This window comes from Photinus pyralis, unplaced genomic scaffold (genome assembly GCF_008802855.1).
Source record: "Photinus pyralis isolate 1611_PpyrPB1 unplaced genomic scaffold, Ppyr1.3 Ppyr1.4_LG1, whole genome shotgun sequence".
Taxonomy (NCBI): Eukaryota; Metazoa; Arthropoda; class Insecta; order Coleoptera; family Lampyridae; genus Photinus; species Photinus pyralis.
Genome location: NW_022170249.1, coordinates 65,341,924 through 65,364,385, shown reverse-complemented (window position 1 = coordinate 65,364,385; position 22,462 = coordinate 65,341,924). Strand labels below are relative to the sequence as shown.

The window sequence follows — 22,462 nt, the reverse complement described above, 5'->3', positions numbered from 1 at the left end:
CCACACTTATCGGGAAATTTAAAATTTCAAAATGTAGGATTGAAATCACTGTCTACTGGCCTTGTTGAAATGTGATGCTTTTAATGCTTTTTAAGTTCAAATTTGAGCTCTCCTTCCAACGTGTGATCATTTTTGGGGTCTTAATGGTTCACATTTGCAGATAAAAGGGTTCAAGTTGCAATTTTGGACCACAGAATACCCTACTAATCTTCCAATTTGAGTATTCAGAAGAGGCAACAAAGACGACGAAGAACTTTTTATGAATCTATAAGTGCATCCCTACCCAGCTCACTATTACAGTAGGTACATAATATCATTTGCCGAATGTTTGAATATGCCGAGCGCGCATTCAATTCTTAATTATGACAATTGTAAAATATAATTTACGTGACGAAACTGTACCGCACACTAAAAGAAAGAACGGTACAATGACAATAGCCAGACCAAAATTTAAAACAATCACTTTTCGTTTCCTCATCTCAGGAACAATGGGTTCTCACAATCGTCTTAAATCATAATTAGGCATTCATAAAGCGCGATACATCTCTCGCTGTGTCATTGCAAGCACACGGTACCTACCAAACAAAACGAATCTTAGAAGACGCAAACCCGAATTTAATTGCCCATTTGGAAAGTGTCAATTTAAGTTTAGTAAAAAAAGGAGTAATGCGTGCTTTACGATCTCTAACACAGTCATGCACAATAAGTGAAATTGTCTGCTTTTATTCGCTACGTATACATTCAATTAATGTCCGCAACTAAAATTAAAGAATGGGTTCTACTCCAAAAATTTTTCCATTTATTGCCGCTTTTATGTCAACTAATTTGCATTGATTGCTAAAGATTAAGTGAGGAACGATGCTGTTCCAAGATCTTCTAGTTTGAAACTTGATCTTTTTATCTATTCTTCACAGAATCTCTAAAATATCATTGAGTAGGTAGTAGAAAATAATGGGGGTTTACAGTATAGTTGAATTCCGCAGTTCTAATTTAATAAGCGTGTACCTGAAACCATAAAACATTTTTTTGGACAGTAAAAGTTTATTTAAAAATAGAGGCTGATTAGCAAAAAAATAATGAACATGTGCGGTTTTAAAGGTTCACTCAAAACGATACACGCTTATTAAATTAGAACCTAGGGCTCATCTTAGACGAACACCTATCTTTTCAAAAGCATGTCGATAGAGCATATGGGTTGGGCTTCTCTAAATTAAAAGCAATTTATCACTTGAAAAATCTACCAGTGGATACAAAACTGAAGTTGATACAAACTCTTATTTTTCCCATATTTGAATATTGTAGTTTGGTGTATTACAATTCTCTTACGCAACAATATAAACACAAATTACAACGCTTGCAAAATGCGTGTTTTAGATTCGCTTTAGGTATACCTTCTAGAGACCATGTAAGCCCTTATCTTGAAAGAATCCATTTATTAAATGTGAAAGGACGAATTCACTATTTGCTATGCATCTTTCTTTACAAATTGTGTAAAAGTGGTTCTCCTGGATACTTACTGGAAACCTTAGAAAAGCGGTCAAGTAGGCATGCAGTGAACTTGCGAATTGATAGTCTCACAATACCCAAATACAGAACAAAAAAATTTCGAGGCAGTTTCACATACATTGCTGTTTCAACCTTAAATCAAATTCAAGAACACCTAAGTTTATCTTTGGATAATTTCAAAAAAATAATATTTGACATGTGTTTTGATCATTTTTGAAATAAAAGCTAATTTTTTAGAATACCATTGTTAATAATGTTTAAATAGGTACGAAATGTGCAATTCTTTTTTTCTTTGTTCTTTATTTTTTTCATTATTTTTTAGTGTTTTCAAGCATGTATATTTATGATAATTAGATCATGTTATGCGTCTCATGTCAAAGAATGTTGTCTTTATTTAAGCATATTATGTCACAGTCTTTACTGGAAGAGTGGAAGATCGCCTATGGCGAACTCTGTTTCCATTTGTGAAAATTTTCTATGTTTTTTCACAATAAATTATTATTATTATTTATTATTATTATATGATTGTGGCGGGCTCTGTGACGTAATAAGCCCGACCAATCAGCTCCTAGAACCATTCAGATGACATAACGACTTGGCAATATTGCAGGAGAATGGCATTTATAACTTGCGTCATCTGTCACAGGCACTTGTCACTTTCGTGCTAGATGCAGTCACAGCCGTCTATAATTAAAAGCCGTGCTGAGAATTGTGGCAACACTGCATGGTAGGCCGATTTCTTAATTCAACTTGACAGATTTTGGGTGTATTTTATATGTGTTTTGGGTGTAATATTCCTATGTACCTGTTTTAACAGAGCGAGATTGCGACAATTTGTGTTACTCCCTACGGAATGAACAGAAATTATTATTCAGGTAAGTTGCTAAACGAAATATATCGATTTGTTGTCATAACCTCTAAAGCAGGCTACACCTTACTGGACCCTTTACAAGCACTTGTATTTGTTCAAAGTACCTGTACAAGCTCAAATATGACCTACACATTACCTGGTACGTAAGTACGGTAAAGGTTAACGTGAAAAAATACAATTAGTTTGTATTTCAGGTATTCTAGCACGGACATGTCAAATCGATTTTCTGAAGGAACCTTTCAACTTATTCCCAAGAGCTCATGGTACAGGAATTTGAAGTCTACGGGGCTTGTCTTTCAATATACTATTTCAACATCATTTTTGAATAAATTGAATTTTATGGGCAAGGTTTTAAGTTCTCAAACGTGGATTGGAGAAGAATAGCTTCTATTCGGCTTGCTGCCAGCATTAACTTCTTTGCGGAAAGTGTGCAGAAACTAAAAGAAATATTGCAACAACTTGAGAAGATGGAAAGGAAATACGGCTTGAAGATAAACACCAAAAAAAGTAAAGTAAATGAGTATAAGCATTGAATAAAAACACTATAAGAAGGTGTGCGTAAGAGGAAAGAAGTTGGAGCACGTGAATCGATACAAGACACCAGATAATACAAAAATGGACGGCCAGTGAAGAACTAAAGCCTACAATTGGAATGGCAAGAATTGAAGCAGATAATAACAAACTGGTTTGTCTGAAGTGTAATGCTATATTGTTAATGAGGAAGAGCGAAAAAAGAATAAAAGCTTCGGAAATATGTATATGGAAAACAGATTTTGAAGGATGAAGAATGAGGAAAGACTGGTGAAGCACCACAAAAGAAAGAGAAATTGCTTGGGTCGCGTGTCAAGGAAGGCAAAAGATCGAACGAAGTGGAGAAAGAGCACTATGTAATGTTGAAGTCGAATAACTTAGAGCCATATAAAAGCAGAAAATTTGTGTCACACTATAAAAAGTAGCACACAATTTCCAAAAACGCGAAGTGCGATCATTTTAGGGCATTTTCCAACGTGTCTGTCCGTCCGTCCGAGGCCTTCATTACTCCTACAGCACAAATTTAAACGTGAAATTGCAAAATGCTAAACAAAATTGTTTAACTTATAGTCAGAAGAGCACAAAATTTGTGTCGTACAGCACAAATATATCATATAGCCAGAAATTCCATTTTTGATGTCGGTTAACGTATCACCTATGCATACTCTCTGAAAAGTTTAAGCTTCACGTCAATCAAAGAGCGAGTGATTATCGAAAACTACAAAAAAACCACCAAGGACTCCTAAAAGAACCGAAGAATACTAACGATACTACAGCAAACCTCAATTGTTTTCTACAACGAGGCTATAATGGAAGAAGATCGTGCAAGTAAAAAATTTTACTAGCCCTTCTTCATCGAGTATGGAATAATCATCGATTCTAAAGACTTGGAGGATCACCATATTTTATTTCACTAATCATTTCGTTCGCGACCCTGTAGGCATAATATGAAAACTGTCGCAATTAATTGAAACCAAGTCAATCCTCTGTACCGTGCAGAGGTAAATTACATTGTCAAGGTTCAACATGAAAACAGTTCAATTTAATCAAATGCATTATATAAACGACCAATTTCCACGCCGTTTCAACAATTTACTAAAAACAATGATCGTTCATTTTCTAAAATGATTATACAATTTTTAGCAAACAAAAGGACGGCCATTACAAGAAAAACTCCACTTTTGCCCGTGAACTTAGATTCTTTTGTTGCAAAAATTAGTAACCATTACGTAGGCATTTGTGAAAAATGATTATAAATGCCACAATCCATCGCGGAATATCTCTGTTGTGGTCCAGAGGTCTGTCACTTTCTAAATATTTATTTTGGGCGCGAATTGATGGAATACGTGCCTAATTAATATTCAACCAAACGGAACGTCAATTACAATTACAAATATTACACCGCAACTTCTTTTGAGTAGACATTTACACGAAAATACTAATTTAAGCTTTCACATTCTTCACTTTGGTAAGTTATTAACCGTTATTGCCGATATACGACCCATAAATCCAGTAGGTGTTCCAGTTTGGTCTTCCAAATTAATTGCGCCTAATCAATGAAGCTTAGAGACAATTAATAAACTGCTAATAGGATGTTAAGATCAGTTTTGCTTAATTGTGAAGGAACGGCCGACGAGTTTTTCACTCATCGGCCTACTTTATTTACTAATTGCCTACTCGATAAATTTTTCTTCCTGTTTGGCCAAAATCTAAACGTACCTGAGGAAGATTAATGTCGGGCAGGGCTAACAAATTTTTGCTCCCGAACGTACACAACGCACTCATTTTTAAACAATTTCCAACTTTTTAGCACATATTTCAACGACACCAACTACTTCGCAATGAATTTCGTCGATAGTCTTAAGATCGATCGCGCGGGCATCTGCAATGCTTGAGCACAACAACGGTACTCAAAGTCTTCAAAGATGAAGAAATGAGGTTGCTGGGAAAGGCTTACGAACTATGCGTTTCGCTTTACGAACAACAGAACATATAAGTAGTAGGGGTCTTAATCAAAAACCGTGACATTAATTCCTCTACTTAAAAATTATACAAAAATCGTGTTTTTTTCGCATTTTTAGTATTCTCGACGCGCTGCTGTATGTAAATTAACTTTCCGTCATTTCACTTTGACCACTCATTCTAGGCACGTAGTCTTCTTGTACGTTCCTCGATTTAGGCCAGATTACCGTATTTGCAAAGTTATCAGAGAAACCAGTCATCGGGCATCAAGCAGTCGGTATGTAATAACAACAATTAAGATAATAGCACTGGCTTGATGATGATACTTACTTTTCCGTTACGAATAGTTGCAGATGTTACATTTGGAATGAAAAACTATTTATCATAAAGCAAATGGTAAGCTAGCAGAAAATGTGTAATTGTTGTTTCTTAGCGCCTGGATGGTCTTGACAGTTGATCATCAATAAGCGGGGAATTAAAAATCTATTCATTTGAGATACCTTTCAACTTTGTCAACTTTCGCCCTCACTTTTTTAAGATTCACTTTTCTTCTAACACGCAAATTTTAATGATGAGTAGGTACATACTTCTGGTTATATTTCAAATTCTCAGTGATGATCCTCAGTAATAATTTTTCTAGTATTAAAAGAATAGATTCCATGGATTCCGCGAAGAACACTTAAAAAATATGGAGTGGACTCAAGAGCCATAGGGTCAAGTCTTTAGAATGAATATCTAAACAGAGTCCACAGATTTCGTATGGTCCAAAACATGAGAAGCTATAAATTCACGAGACTTTCAGTTATGTATGAATCGATTTAGAAGATCTACGTCACAATAACTTTAGGCGCTAGGGGTCCCGAAGCTTCCAGAAGAATATAGAAATTTTCCATCACGACAAAAAAGATGCAATTTTATATGACTTCCGGTTAAACCATAGACCACAAACCTAAATCGAACGGTTTTTGAGAATTTTTGAAATTTTTAGAAAACATACCCCTTCAACAAATTTTTATAAGTTGAGATTGCGGGATTTTTAAATTTTGTTCTCTCAAAATATTCGGATCTGAGGCAATAGGATTTTTGAAAGTAAGAGGGAATTTTTGATTTTGTAATATTTAAAATTTTGGAAGGTTTTTGAAACTCTGGGGATTGTAGATATTCAGTTCTTGAAAATTTGGGAATTTAAGATTTTGAGAATTTAACATTTGATATCTATCAAATTTATGGAATTTGAGATATAGGATAGTTTGCAATTTTGGGAATTTGAGATTTACGAAATCTCTCGAATTTGAGGTTGAGATGTTTGTCATTTATGGAATTATTGCAATTTTGCCAATCTGAGCGCTTGGGAAATATAAATTTTGCCATATTCCTTTATACACGGTGTCCATTTTTCGAGTGCCACTATGGGGATCTCGCTGACCTTAAGAGAAAGTTGGTTAAATGGGGGCAAAGTTGCGAATTTCCCTGCTGAATAATCATCTGAAAAGAAATTTAAAATATCATCAATAGTTCTGAAAACATCACAAAAAAACGAAACATTCTGATTTTCGTTTTTAATTTTTTCATGATAAACTAATCGTAGTAGACATTTCTAATTAACACATTATTCGAATACTTTTTAATGGAGATTTCGAATATGGCATCCTGTTTTTAATAACTTTCAAGATTACGGAGAAACACGTGGCAACTTTATTTTTCTTATGGGCGCCATTTTGAATTTTCACATTTTGAGATTACTTTTTTTCTCTTTACGACGATATATCACACATGGTGGTTCAGTATCACATTTTTCCTAAAAATTCAATTTTTAATTTTTTGGGAAGAGTGCCTTGGAAAAACAAAACGTTCTTTTATTGTGAACAAAAGTTTGACAGCTTGATGCATATGTCCGATGGCAGTGTTGGCATCAGGGAACTAGATGTGTTGAGAAAATTCGATTTTCATATAAACAGAATTTGCAAGAAAAGTATAATTCAAATTAGAACAAAGTACATAAGAATAAATAATATTTTAACAATAAACTAAACTAGCACAAACGTAAATGACACTGCTTGAAATAAGTCAACATTTTGTTCACAACAAAAGAACGTTTTGTTTTTGCGTAGCACTCTTCGCAGAAAATGAAAATTGTATTTTAAAAAAAAATGTGATACTGAACCACCATGTGTGATATATCGTTGTTAAGAGAAAAAGAGACCTAATCTGAAAATGTCAAAATCCAAAACGGCGCCCATAAAAGAAACTAAAGTTGCCACGTGTTTCTCCGTTATCTTGAAAGTTATTAAAAACGGGATGCATATTCGAAATCTCCATTAAAAAGTGTCTGAATAATGTGTTAATGAGAAATGTCTAGTGCAATTAGTTTACCATGAAAAAGTTAAAAATGAAAATCAGCAATTTTTGATTTTTTGCGATATTTTCAAAACTATTGAAGATATTATAAATTTCTTTTTAGATTATTATTTAGCACAAAAATTCGCAACTTTGCCCTCTTTAACCAAGTTTCTATCTCTTAAGATAAGCGAGATCCCCATAGTGGCACTCGAAAAATGGACACCGTGTATAGATTCATTAATAATAATTAAATGCAATACAAATTTAGTACACGCAATTAATATCCACAGATTGGTTTCTTTAGTGATACTATGATTACGTCAAATAAGCATCCGCTGCAAATTCTTAAAGATAACCGACCAATACAATCCAAAAAATTGAAGTAACTTACAGATATCGCTGGAAATGCTTGAAAAAGCATCCCTCCAAGAAAATTGAAAACTGAATCGCTTTTCGGGTGATGTGGTAGAACCATTGAGATCCATTTTGGTACGAAATTTCCCCTTGTAGTATGGAATTCACAATTCCGCCAACGCTTTGAGTTTTTTGCGAGCAAAATGTCACTTTATGTACGATTTAAGCATTTCATATTGTTTAACTACTACCAACTTATCTTCGAAATGACAAAACAGCAACAAAAGTGGTGGAGATGCACACCTGTTTGTTCCTACCAGGGACACATCCCCACAACAGTTGACTAAATTCCGGGAGAGGCAGCTACGGCAGGCATATGCCAAAGTATCAATACAAAAATTTATCGACGTCTATAAATTGAATAATAAATTCTAAGTAGAGTTTAGGGTGCATTATTTTAACAATTTATCAAGAACTTTACATCTGAAAATTTCCAGAACTCTAAGAAAATGTCACTATTCGCGTCCGGAAGTTAGTGATGCCGCAAGTCTCGTCTCATCTCGTCTGGTCGAAAATTCGAGACGAGACCGAGGTTCAGTCTCGACTCTCAGACTAACCACGAGTCTCGCCGAGTCTCACTCTCGTTTGGTTTCGAAGTCTTTTTTTTTGTATTTATTTGTACTTTTTTTTTTTTAATTTTAATCAAGAAAATCCATTGAAGTAGCACGAATTACAAATTGTTTACATAAACCGTTCCTGCTTATTGATTTAGGACTAATACCCGTTTGCACCGACAAATTTAAGCGGAGCTTAGCTTAAGCGTAGCTTAAAATCCATGGCAACCATTGTGTCAATAATCGTTGCCATGGATTTTATTTAAGCTAAGCACCACTTAAATTTGTCGGTGCAAACGACCATTAATTATCATAGGTCTTATACAAATGTAAGCGGATATCTCGTTTTTGATTGGTGGTTCGTCTCAGTCGCCATATTGGGGCTAAAATTGTATACTTTACTTAGTTCTTCCGAAATTCTGTGAATAAAGGCGCTGCTTAAGGTAAAATGTATATTATGTACATATGATAAACCCAAATGTAGTTACTGTATGTATCGGTACTTACATATTTACCGCGTAGTTAAGACCATAAAAGTAAGATTTTACAAAATAACTTGGATAATCGATCTAGTAACAAAGAATTCTGTGAGACTTTCCTACCTAGTTACATTACCAGATACATTTTATGAGAGCTAATATTTTTTAGCTGCAGAATGGTAATGAAAATCCTTAAAATACGCATAATTATATGTTTCGTGTTTACCAGATAGATAAGGAAAGTCATTATTATTTCCCATGACTTCGTGGTGCCTTTTATATGCTCTACACCATTTTTGGATAGTATGGCGAGACCACGCGAGACCAAACGAGACTAGATGAGACGAGACGAGACTGAAACCAGCCGAGACGAGAGGAAACTTTGAGTTGGTCTCCTCCAGAATTTTTTTTCAGATTGGGAAAATTCTGTAAATGGGGTCAAGCTCACATGAAATAAAAATAATAAAACTCTTAAATGTTGAAAGATGTTTCAAGGATAGTTAAAGACACTTTTATGTTTGGTTTGCGGTGTGTGTTTCAGAAACACCAACACAACTACTAAAGCAAACAGTATAGGTAACTAATAATTTAAATAAATTATAATTCCATCTCGAGCTCTGTAATTGTTTGACAAACATTTCGAACTGTTTGTTATTGTAAAGGATATTCTTTTGAGTTTTCTGAAGTGCCTTTGTTCGAAAACAAACAGGAAGAAGTGACACCTGTAAACCGTCTTACTTCCGTTAGAATCCCGTTTCTCAACACTTCCCATGATTCTCTTGCGGACGTTCACATGAATGCATAAGAGGTAGGTATGTACCTAGCGCATAGATCGAATTTTTCGCCCCATCACGCAGAGAAAATAAAAATCCACCGCCCGAAGATGGCAAAATGACGCAAAAGTCTTTCTTCCTATAATTTTAAGATCGTTAGTTTGTCCAATGATACCATTAAGATAGTTTTCGCTGTTTTTGCTGGGCAAATTAGCTCTTGATGTAACAACATGCTTAAACGATGGCAATTTACAAACAGGTCAAACCGCTCTGTACGTTGATCTTTTACTTATTCTTAATTTGTTTTACTTTCTACTATTTAAGCGGCCCACTTCCGTGTCAATCAAAACTAAATGCCCACTTTTGGTTTTCGAACGCAACCGTTTCACTCGGTTTAGAAAATCCTACGTTTCGCATGTTAATGGCGCAAAACTGCGAAGAATAGTCGCACTTACCTACCTATGCATACTTAATTACTTTTCAGTTTCTATTCAAACATGCAATGAAATTTAATTATCGTGAGTACTTACTCTGACTATGCTATTAGAGCTCGAGCGAAGAAAAAGCGTTTTACGCTCGTAAACCACTGGCGAGTTTTAAAGGTTTTTTTTAAAGAAAGCAAAAATAGGGTCTCTTAAGTGACAGCTGCGACATGGGCCATTTGGTATACCTTGGCACGTGTTACGTTTACTTTTAACGAGCATCCTGCCATGTTCGTTAGTGTTTAACAATTACCCTAATTTCCTTAACATGTTGTAAGTGTTCATTTTCCTAAACGAGCAAATCGGACCATTGCAAAGATACCAATGGGACCCGCGTGAAGTTAGCCCCCTCCCCAACATTAAAATAATGAAACGTCAAATACTGCTTTCGTTTGCACATTGATTGCACATTTAGGCACACTTCGATTTTTCGTTGGCACATTTCTCTGAAAAGAGATATTGGAAAAACAATTTTGGGGGTGCCAACTTAACGATTTTAGCGGAATAAACAACAATGGCAATGGTGCATATGGGATTGTGCCTTTCACATTTTCGCAAATGGTCTTACTGTACTCGGTGGCTCCTGCACTCAAATCTCGGGGGCCAACTGACTCTTAGCCCCAACGATTTTTACATATATAAATAGAATACGCAATAAAGGCAATCAATGTGCTCGATGCATCATATTGGATTGTGCCGTTCAAATTTTCGAAAATAGTCTTACGATACCCGGTAGCTCTTGTACCCAAATTTCGGGGTCCAATCTGAGTCTCGTCCCTCACGTGTCACTCGCTGTGCGCGCTATTGAACTCCTCTACGTCGACAGCCACGAACGAGAAAGAGATTTTTTATATCAAATTCTTTTACCCCTTTTGGTGACCGAATATAAAATACTACAAAACCAAAAATAAAAAATAGGAAAAGGAAAACTAATTTTCCACGTCAGCACAAATGAAAACTGAATCAGCACAATTTAGCACAACCATAGCAATATTTAAAAATTTTTATTACACATTTTTTTAATTGCGGGGGGTAACTTAATAGAGTTCGAATAGACAGACATATGAATCTCGAAAAGGGGCTCTAGAGAAATTTTTATTGCTACTTATGATGCATTTAATAATTGATTTATATTTATATTAGTTGCTGTGCATATTTTTTCATACGCACTATTAACAGTTCGAATTGGAATAATTATTTATCCCATTGTATCGCACGCATATAGAATACAGTCTAAATTTACACCGTTAATTCCGTATACACCCTTCGAACATGTCTGTAAAAGCATTCTATATTAAAAAATTCAAAACAGTTTTTACAATATGCGATATGCTTGTCTGTACTAGATGAATCTTTGGGTAAAATTTTAAATCTCTATACAAAAGAAATTTGATATTGCGCAGTCTACGCATGCGCACATAATCGCCAAAATATTTCTTGGTTGAGGTTCCAAAGTTATACGCTACCGAATGCAAAAACAACGAATGAGTAGTTAAGGCCTCCAACGGACGAACGGAGGAAGCGTTCATCATAGCGCCTTCCAATATGAGTTGGAAAATGCGCTAGAAATGGCGCTAAATATTATCATGAAGATCACCAAATTCCCATGAGTGATTTTTTAAGGGTATAGGGATTCAAATCATGAGTTAGGCCTTTTTAAATAAAAAAAAATGTGTGCTTACATGAACAAACAAAATGAAATCGAATGAATATATAGCGCTCCATTATTTTAATGTTGGGGAGCTAAAATCGTGAAGGTGGTCGCCCAAATTTGTTTTGTCAATATCTTTTTCTAGAGAAATGTGCAAACGAAAAGTCGAAGTGTGCCTACATGTGTAATTAATGTGCAAACGAAGGAACTACTTAACATTTCATTATTTTAATGTTGGGGGACTAAAATCGGGAAGTTGCTCACCCCCCCCCCATATGTTTTTTCAATATCTTTTTTAGAGAAATGTGCAAACGATAAATCGAAGTGTGCCTAAATGTGCAATCAATGTGCAAACGAAGGAAGTATTTGACATTCCATTATTTTAATGTCGGGGGGGGGGGGGGGCTTACCTCATGCGGATACCGATGGTTTGGTATGAACTGAACTTGCAGCTAACATACAGATAATGGTCGATACTCGCAACTACATACAATGCTTAATTACACTACCCCATAACATTTAAATTTCCGGTATCACTTCCGGTTAAATCGATGCAACTTCTGTTTTTAAAATGCAAAGCCTATGTTTGTTTAAGCTTTTGAAAAGAGCAACCAATTTGCTGTACGACAACATAAAATATGCATATGGTTCATAACTTATGAAATCTAGCATGTCCTAAGTTTTCTAAATACTGAATCAAATCACGAATTTTCCCGGTTTTTTTTGTATATCAACCATATGCATATTTTATGGTGTACAGAAAATTGATTGCTCTTTTCAAATATCTTAAAAAATGTAGGCATTGCATTTGAAAAACAAAAGTTTTCTCCAATTCCGGTTAAACCGGAAGTGACGCTGAAAGTTTCAATATGCGATCGGATAGATCGTAATGTCACGTATACAATTATAATTGACAAAGGTTTCTTATTTCGCAAATAAAAGGGGTAGGTATAGAGTTGACCCTCTTATCTCGAACACCATGTATACTGTTATATGCAATGGCATACGGTCACTAAGACCACCCACAAGTACCTGGCTCGATTCAGTACAGGCACAAAACCTTTAAATGAAATAATTATAATTTCTCTAGGGTACGTCCAGCCCAGATGAAAAGAGACATCAATCAATCAAACAAGCTGAGAGAACTACAGGCACTCAGTGTCACAATAAAAATACCACGCAACAAGCGATCGATAGAAACAATTATTTATTACAGAAATTACTGTGAACTAAACGTTTTTATGTTACATAGTTTGTTGTATTTACTTCCTACAGTCTATCTTCCAAAAGTCACTCGAATTTGAAAACTAAACCATAGGCGTGTAGGAAAATCAGAACTCTTTCCAATGATGTGTCACTTGGCCCAACGTTCAAGTTAAAATTATTGAAGGGATCCCTTCGAACCAAAATCGACTTGTTTTTGCGTTTTTTTCCAAAAACTATTTTATTACGTACTTTGTACTCAATTTGTTTCGTTTTCGTTCTGCCACCCTTATACACGCTTAAATACGGCAAAACTGCCAACCACCAAAACAATAAGCGGTTACGTTAAAAAACATCGACTAACATAACATCCACCACCAAAAAAGCCACGATTAACGTCCGTCTCTTCTATTTAAAACAATTTCCCTTTCTTTTGAACTTCCGCCTCCACTTCCTTAACAAATTAATGCGTCGTTGAACGATAAACTGCACGTGTGTTCTTGTCTTGAAACTAATTACGCTGCTATAACAAAGCTTCTTATCTACGACCGGAGATAAACTTTCCAGATATTTAAATCTACTTTTTTAACATTGCGAAAAATATGGGTTGATTAAACTGATCCTGAAAACCAACCCCGAAATCTCACCCCCAGCTTTTTCTATCTTTCGCGGGAGAGCAACCAGTCTACCCATGGCGTTCGGAATGAGAACATGGTTTTTGCTATTTATTTCGTGTATGGATTTTAATATTTAATTGTGAGTGAAAGCTTCTTATGCCCCTACATGCAGTGATATTTATTAAGAAGTGGACATAGGGACTTACGTGTATTGTTTTTCCCTATGCCTACTTATAAAACACATACTCTCCCTTAAGGGCGTCTGGGTTTATATGCAACAAAAATAACTGAAGATCTGGTAGTGATAAAGTAGGCATAGAGAAAAAGACTACACGTAAATCCTTATGTCTACTTCTTAATAAATATCACTGTATAATGTTTAAAAAGAACTAGTAGTTAAAGTTTAGTGCTGCTTTTGAGTCTAAAACGCATTTCTGTCTATCAATCATGCCATGAACTATTTACCATACTAATCTCGATCGAGATCTTGGAAGAGTAAAAACGAATCCAGAAAACTGCACTTTGAAACTATTTGAAGAGCATATTAAGACACTGAACACATTGTAAGTATAATTTGAAGCTCCTGCACTAACAAAACCAGCCTACCGCGTAGGGCTTAAAACAATTGTTTCAGAGAAAGGGTCAGTTTTTAAGACACGTGAAGATATTCATCAACAGCGTAGAACAGGAGACATTCTCGACACGTTGTAATTAGCTAGGAACGTGGGTAATTATGATTAAAACATGAAGGACGAACCAGATTCCATTAACATTGTTTACCAGCGAACGTTTATAATTATTTGAATAATGTGTACATCATTTATCGTGTGAAGCTGCTTCATCGTGATTACTTCCTTTGGTGTATATACTGTTAGAAGTGGGCATTTAATTGGAAATTTTCTTCATTATCCACATGAAAAAGAAGAACGGCCTCTAGCTATGTTATTATAGAATTCAAGACTAAAAGTATTGATTGTTATTTGTAATTATTGTTTACTTATTTGCATGTCAACCTACGCATAGTGACGCCAAATTTATTCTGTTAGCCATTGTCCACGCAAAAATTGGAAATAGTTGCAAGCAACGGAGGCGAAATGTTAATTACCGTCTAATCCTAAGAGCTAAAACGTGATGATATGAAACTGTTAATTCATACTTCTATTTATCGTCGTGGTTAATTTCAAAAGCATTACCTACTTATACTTGTTACAAACAAGAAAATTATCTGCCATATTTATTGTCACGTTACGGTAGTTCACGACACGACACTTACATACCTACACCGTTCGTGTTAAATGCAATTTTCACTGATTAATTGAAGCATTATGTTTCAATTATCCGAGTGCTTAATCTATATTTATGTGGCAAGGTTTTGTTAACGCTGAGATTCTGGACAGCACTTTTGAAACAAAAAATGAAAAAAGTATTTTCGTGTCCATTACACATGTTGAAAACGCTTTTCCGAAAAAAAAACGCAGTTGATAAAATTAAGTTTACCCAAAATGATTACTAGATGCTAAGTGTGTTTCACCTCCTCCCTAACAAAATTGGTAAATAGATTCGATTTTGGACAGCTATTGATCCAAAGCTTGACCGATGTCTTAAAATTAAATGGTTGTCCAACTTGCAATGAGATTTTCCGTTTCCCTGATAAACAAACCAGATTTGTAGTTTTCATTAGGCATTCAATATTTATCGTGCGTTTCCTGTTTGCGTCTATTTTTAGAATTTTAATAAGTTCAGTCCACAAATAATTCTAGGCTTTGAGACGCCAGAGATGCCGATAAAAACTGGAATCAGATAATGCACTAAATAGTCACTTTATTTCATTTCCATAAATGCAGAGTGCGTTGTATGGTGTAACGGTAGCTTTTAATTTGTACGTAATTTTTTTAGAATTTTTTTGAAGTTAAAATTTTAAATTTTTCTAGAGGGTGGGCATTGTTCTGAGTTGGTAATAAAGAGTGTAGGGGTGGTTTTCAAAATTTTGGTACATTTAACTTTGTGTAAATAAATAAATAAATAAAATAAATAAATAAATAAGTAAATAAAATAAAAAATAAATAATGAGTTCCGGAAATCGTAGCCTCCAAACTGGGGGGACGTCGGTTGCCGCAATAAAATATGTGAAATTTCTGGTTTACTTTCAACGAAATAATAACGAATTATACAAAATTAGTTCCTAAAAATTCAAAAAAAATGCACCTATAATTTCTGAGGGGGCAGCAAAAATGGTAATAATTCCTTGAAATTTGTTAGGTACAAAATTCGTTCTCGGCACTCATTTTCAGACCGTGCCTTCCAGTAACGAGCAGCTGAATTAAAGGGCTTTCTACTTGATATAGGTACATTCCTTATAGTTCGTGTTCATAAACCGAAAAACCTAAAACTGCGATATTTAAAATGAACACTTTGTTTAAAGACCTAATTTAAACCAATTCCGGAAATAATGGGCGTCTCTTGTTTAACTTATAAAATGCAATTTATTTTCTGAAGGGCTTATCCTCTAAAAATAATTCAAAAACCGTTTAGCTTAGGTGTATGATAACATATCAAATTATCCCAAATTTACGACAAATTTGAAAAAAATGAATAAAAACTGTGTACCAGTTTTAAAATATCGTAAGAGAAGGTCCTATCAGACACAAAATAAATTTTACTGAAACGGCCTAAGGAACGGCCCATACGCAGGGTGGAAATGATGTCCAAGTCTGGACCACTGAATACATCTTCAAAACAACATTTTTTTAAAAGAAGCTTTATTCTAAATTAGAAAAATACTTTAAAATTGTAATCAGTGGCGTACATGTGGATATTCAAGGGGGGTATATATATTTTTTGATAGCAATCACTATTTTTTAGCGCAACACAACGAAGTTACGGTAACGCGTATGTGCTCGATTTTCTGTCGTCTGTCTGTTCCATCGAGATGGAATTTTTAATAAGTTTTGATACCATAAATGCTAACTAACAAAATATTAACAATTTTTCAACGCAAACTAAATAAAATTATAAAATTACATTAAAACAACTTCACATTCTCCTGAATTTGAATTTTTCTCTGGAATTTAATTATGTAGTAGGTATAATAATGCTGGTATATCCACAAAAGTGTACCCTTTAATAATATGTAATAAAAACTGACAAATTTATAGTATGTAGATTTATAATTGTTGATGCCATAAAAAAACTTCCTTGCAAAATTGTAGGTTTGAAGATATATTCAGCGTTCCGGACAACATTTTCACCCTGTACACAGATATCATTTGGCATTAGTTTCACATTTAATAATCGACTTAGCTCGTCGTTGGACATCCTGTGTGAAAAACAATCGGGGAGTACATATTAAGCACGCAAAATTAAGTAAATTTATTACATATACAAGCTCTAACAGGTGAGTATGTAAAAAATTAGATAATAAAAGGGGATCAAGGAAAACATACTTTCACAGCAAACATATTTGCTGTGTAAAGGATTGGTAAAAATGTTTCATTTGTTTAAAGTATTTAGAGTATCCAAAATTTAAATTTTTTTGGGGTAATTTGCCAAAATATTGTTATGTAAACTACGTCATGCGGACGTTTTTATTGTTATAGCACCTACAGTAACTTAATTAATTTTTTTTAAAGACAGTCAGTCTTGGTGGTTGTAAAATTATTGTGAAAGAAAGTTTAGATGTCTTCTTAGAAATTTTAATACGACATGTTGAGTTAAACTCGAGCGTCGTGGGACGTATACTTTTATAGTCCACCTCACCTAGACTTTATGGTTATCCTTTTTCCGGATTTGTCAAATTTCCTCAAAAATTTCGACCCCCTACATGAAGGTGCCAAAATGAAACCTTGCTCTTGGTTGAATTCAGACTTAGATATTAATTAATTCGAAATTTCTTTTGTACCCTGCTTTAAGACCGAAAAGTGTGTTTGAGTCCTCTCTACCTCCCATTTTCCTAGAATTTAAATTTCAGGATTCAAAAATCTTAACGTTTCCCATTGGCGTGGCGTGACGTACCCATATTTTAATCAAAAATGAGAGGAATTATGAACGGATTTTTTTGGATTGCGTTTTAGATATTCGTGTCGATTAAATTGAAAAATTATAAATGCTATTGCACGAATGCAGTTAATGAACTTTACACAAATCTCTTGGGCGATCAAACCGCTGAAACTGAAATTTATCGCATTATAAATTTGTTTCGTGATTGATTTAAAAACGTGTTGCAATTTGTAATGCTGGATACGTGTACAACTGATACTTGCAGATCAATACCTGGGCAGGTACCAACAGGCAAAAAGTGAATGTACTTATACATAAATATAAGTACTAAACGTGTGCTGTACGCGAGCACGTTTCCACAACATAATTGCATAACAATTTACGCAAAGTTGAAGTGTATTTGCAAAATGTACCAACGGAATGTATGTGATTAAGGTGTAACACGTGTCTACATGTGAATTTTATGTAAATACAATTAGAAAGGTAAATTGTCGCTGCCTACCTAAGTATGCGCCAACTTGGTTTTTCATGGTCGATTTAGCAAACGGAAATTTTTTTCTGCAATTTCTATTTGCGAAATTTCGGAGGTCTTTACTCTCCGTATAGCGTACGTGATCATTCTCTAACACTTTAGCATAGATTCATGCAGCTGATGGATATTACAAATTTACTACAGCGATAAAAAATATGGTGCATGCCAAACTGAAAATCCATAGGCTTTCCCACAAATTTTTCCTATAAGTGTGCTATCCATTTTCAAAAATTGTTTCTATTTTATTTTATTTTCTAGCATAAATGTTAAAATTACATTTCAATAGGTTTGAATGAGTAGGCTAAGCCGTTCTTTAACCGTAAGGATAGATAAAGTGATCACTTTAACTGGGTAGATAAAGTAAAACAAATGATTGTGCATTCTAATGACATCTGTCATTCTTATTTCAAATGCACGATAAAAATGACGTCCAGAACATATGACAATTCTGTTTCTATGCAAACGATCGCGATGACAAAACCTAAGCTTGCTATTTTTAATGTCTCTACATCTCGTGTTCACTCAATGGTTAAAATACCCCTTTATCTTCTTGTATAATAAATAACTATTATTTCCCTCAAAATGAGTGCTTCATTTTCCAAAAAACAAACTCGCACACCCGTTTCTGCAGTAATATAAAATGAGATTCTATAGAAATTTATGCGACAATTTTCGGGGAATGAAAAGAATCCAAAAAATAGTACAAATCCTCAGAGTGGGTAGACCTAAGAAATTCGTATGTTCCCTAAGAATGGTAAGCATTCGAAGAACGTGAAGGAAACGAGAATTCAGAATACAAAAAAATCCAAGGACTCAACAGACGAAGTGAATTATTTACTTACACGAGTGGTTTTGATATAACTAGTCAACGTTAGACACGGATGGAGTACCACAGGGTTCTACTGCAGGAGCACGATCTTTCCTTCCTATTTTGATTAATCAATTCCTAACTTTCTTCAGGTGGTAACACTTGCCGGCCCGTGTGGCGCAATTGAGTTGAAGCTCGGCTGTGATACTAAGGAACCCTGGTTCGTATCCGGGTTCGGACATGGACATTTGTAAATGTATAGTGGGTTGAATGAGTAAAACAGCCTTGGCTGAAACCCCGCCGAACTCAAAAATAAAGGCAAAAAAATGCTTCAACTTCGGGGGCAAGTTGCAGAGCAGTAGCTAGCTAAAAACAACAAACAACAAATTGTTAAGATTACCATTAAAGGTAGCCAGGCACCTATTATGCTCTCCTGATGCAGGTTAATTTTTAAAAAATTAGTGTATCAGGATCACAGAAATGCTGTTGTATTAGAACAGCAGACGTGTAAAATGCTGAGGTCTTTTTTGCACACAGAAATACTGCAAAATGCAATGAAATTAACACTCTCTCACTACGCCCTCCTGACATAAATGACTCTTTTTTTTTAACTGAGGAATCAGGAATGCAGACTCGAAACATTGTGTATTAAATTAATCAATAATAAAAATAATACAGAAGAAGAAGTTTTTAGAAATTTTGGACAGATTAAACAGCTATCGACTAAGAATGCTGAAAGGAACGAAAACCAAAACCGTGATGCCAGTTTCTCTTTGGAACACAGCGTACAATAATCGTCACTTTTCGCACGCATGTTACGTGCTTGCGCAAAAATTATGATGCAGGTATAATAAAAACGATGACTCATGCAGACCACGATTTGGTAATATTTAACAGGTTTAAATGGATGCATTTCACGTATGAATTATTACCGTGATATGTAATACATCTTTTTCCACGCTTTGGTGCCCACAATATCTACAAATTTCTAGTCCAAATTTTGTCGGAAATACTTAACGTCTATAATTGGGGAATGTTGAAATGGCGTAACGTAGGAATTGATGTAGGTAAGCAATAGCCTTGACGGTTTAACAACGTGAACAAACAATACAAATTATGAAATGTTTATAATAGACGGAGGTGTGGGTACCAGAAATCGTCGAGATTAATAAAATTGCCTTTAACTCAAATACGCAACGAATCGGATTTGTAACTGCTACATGAAACTTTTTTTCTAAATACCGTGAACATTCCAAATTTTAAAACGTAGCTCCGAACTCCGACCTCGATTTATATCTCAAAATTTTAAAGTGCCGAATCCTTGTGATATTACACCACTTGGGCGTTAAAGCAGTGTAGTGATGCATAATTTATGTTATTGGCGATTACCCTTGGCATTTTATTGATTGGGTATTGCAAAGAATGTGCCTCCTCTGGTAGCAATAGAACCATCGATCGTAATTTATAATTTCGGTAAAAAAATTACAAAATCATGCCCATTTAGATGACTAGGGGAAAGTTTAATGAAAACTTTTAGGCTCCCTCTGAGAAAAATTGAAAACTGGATCGCTTTTGTGTGATACAGTTTAACCTTTTTGTGACTTGTTCTCGTACAATAGACTCTCGTTGTATGCATGCAAATTTTAAGGATAATGCATACGCTAATATTTCCGTTTATGATTAAAGTTTGTTCGGAAACAAAATGACACTTTAAATAAGCGTCTCAGATTGTTTAACTATAGCCCAGATTTGTTTATAGTACGATTCGAAATAAGGTCACCAAACTTACGGGTAATGCCGCCTCTCCGGTGTAATTGTCTATGGTCGCAATTTAGGAATTGCTCTCCGCGCGTAACAACTACTTTAATTTTTCCAGATGTTTGTAAGTTGTCCCCGATTTTTATGATGACCAGAAGCCGAGAAATTAATTAAGGAAGTTTTAATTTTTGGATGTAGATAACCGAAGACGCTCTGTCGGCCGGCTGGAGACCGTCGATCCCACCATAAAATGGCCGAAATTTATAAAAGACAAAGCCGCTGTTTAGAAGGGACCTTTGTCTTTTGCATCTTCGCAAGTTAAATCTTTCATTTTACATTATTTCTTTGCACCGTGTAGTATTTGGTCCTCTATCTCATTCCGTAAAAATCCAACATGGCGCCTATATGAAATAAGAAAGTAGTGACCTATAGGTTCTACGAGTACATTTAGCGAAATTCTGATAACAGATTCATTCTCGGAAAAAAGTGCCCATATAATACAGGGTGGCCATTTGAAAACGAAACAGAGCCTATTTTGGGGACATCAAAACATCTACAAAAAAATAGTCGGACCCGTCAATTTTTTATTCAAGGGGGAACAATATTTTCGCTAGTTTCGCCCCCCTGAGGGCACAGCCCTAGCGGGGGTGACAAGCGCCCCCAAAATTTTAAATCGAATGGGTGGTCGAGTGACACCTGATTTTGAAGGTATTTTTATGTGGATTATAACCCTTAAGTTTTAAATCGCTACTAATTTGCCTAGCCGATACAGGGGCTAATAAAAGTTACAAAAATGTGTCAAAATTTTCTTATGAAAAAATATTCTTGTAAATGAATTAGTTAAATAACAAAAATTAAAACAACAGTAAATACAAAAAATGTTGTTCTCCTACATTCTGAGCCGTACTTTTTGTTGTTGTTTTTTTTTTCTTTTTAATACTCGTAAGTAATATGCCTTTTCTGCAACGCAAATCTTGGTTATTGGTGAGAGCATTACTATAGCATCATTTTGAAGTTTAATAGTGATTGTCAATTATTGTTGTCAGAACGAGAGAGGGATAATAAATAAATCATGGTTTATTCACTTGCTGAAATAATTTATCTTTTTTTGCAAACAAATGCTAATAGAACTGCCCCGCTCTTTAATCGACAACACCAGAATCGACAGGTCCATCGTATGTTTGGGCTGCCATTTTTGGTAACCGTATTTTATTTATTTATTTATTATCCCTCTCTTAGTTTTGGGCCCTCAACAGGCATGCGCCCAATTTACAGAGTGACCCGCATAATGCTATTTAAAGGTGCCTCTGCAGAAGGTCTTAAGTTGGTCTCTATACTACTCCGGTATTTACCTTACGAATTAGGAAAACTGCAGGAAAACCTAATTCGGAGTAGCCGGTAGAATGCTCGGAACTGGTCTAAGGTAATTTCCATCTCCGTCACAGATGAAAAATTCACCTTGACCCAGGTTCGAACACCCGACCTCCGGATTTATAACCCAACGCTCTTACCACTGAGCCATAAAGCCGGTATCGTAGGCCCCTTCTTTTTACCTGGAACTTTAACAGGAGAGATGTACCTGGAGTTATTAGAAAAGACGATTCGTCCAGTATTAGTGGAGATACTAGAAAATAACAACGACTACTTGGAAATAGTCTAGTATTTCAGCAAGATGGTGTGCCACCCCACTATGCTGCAAGGGTTCGTCAATATTTGGACTAAACGTTTCCAGGACAATGGATTGGAAGAAAAGGTGCTATTGAATGGCCTCCTCGTTCCCAGGACTTAAGTGCGTTAGAATTTTCTTATGGGGCCATTTAAAAACTAAAATTTGTGCTAGTCAGCCTACATCGTTAGACAACTTGCGACAAACAATAATTGACGAATGTCGTCAAATCACCCCATAAGTTTTTCAAAATGTACGGAAAATGTTTGAACAAAACCTGTATTATTCTATGGAAGTCGAAGGCCAACATTTTCAACAT

At 35.1% G+C, this 22,462-nt stretch overlaps 1 protein-coding gene across 3 annotated transcripts in view; it reads right to left on the bottom strand.

Moving 5' to 3' along the window:
* LOC116179840 (rhophilin-2) overlaps positions 1–22,462 on the bottom strand; it is a 64,045-nt gene that overhangs the window by 18,705 nt on the left and 22,878 nt on the right. Inside the window, exon 1 of one of the 3 annotated variants that reach the window (XM_031499711.1) lies at positions 4,628–4,766. The exons of the other annotated variants lie outside the window; for them this stretch is intronic. Coding sequence (XP_031355571.1) covers positions 4,628–4,693 — 66 coding nt within the window. The 5' untranslated portion in view covers positions 4,694–4,766. Of the gene's footprint in view, positions 1–4,627; positions 4,767–22,462 lie in introns of those variants that run through there. 3 annotated transcript variants of the gene reach the window in all.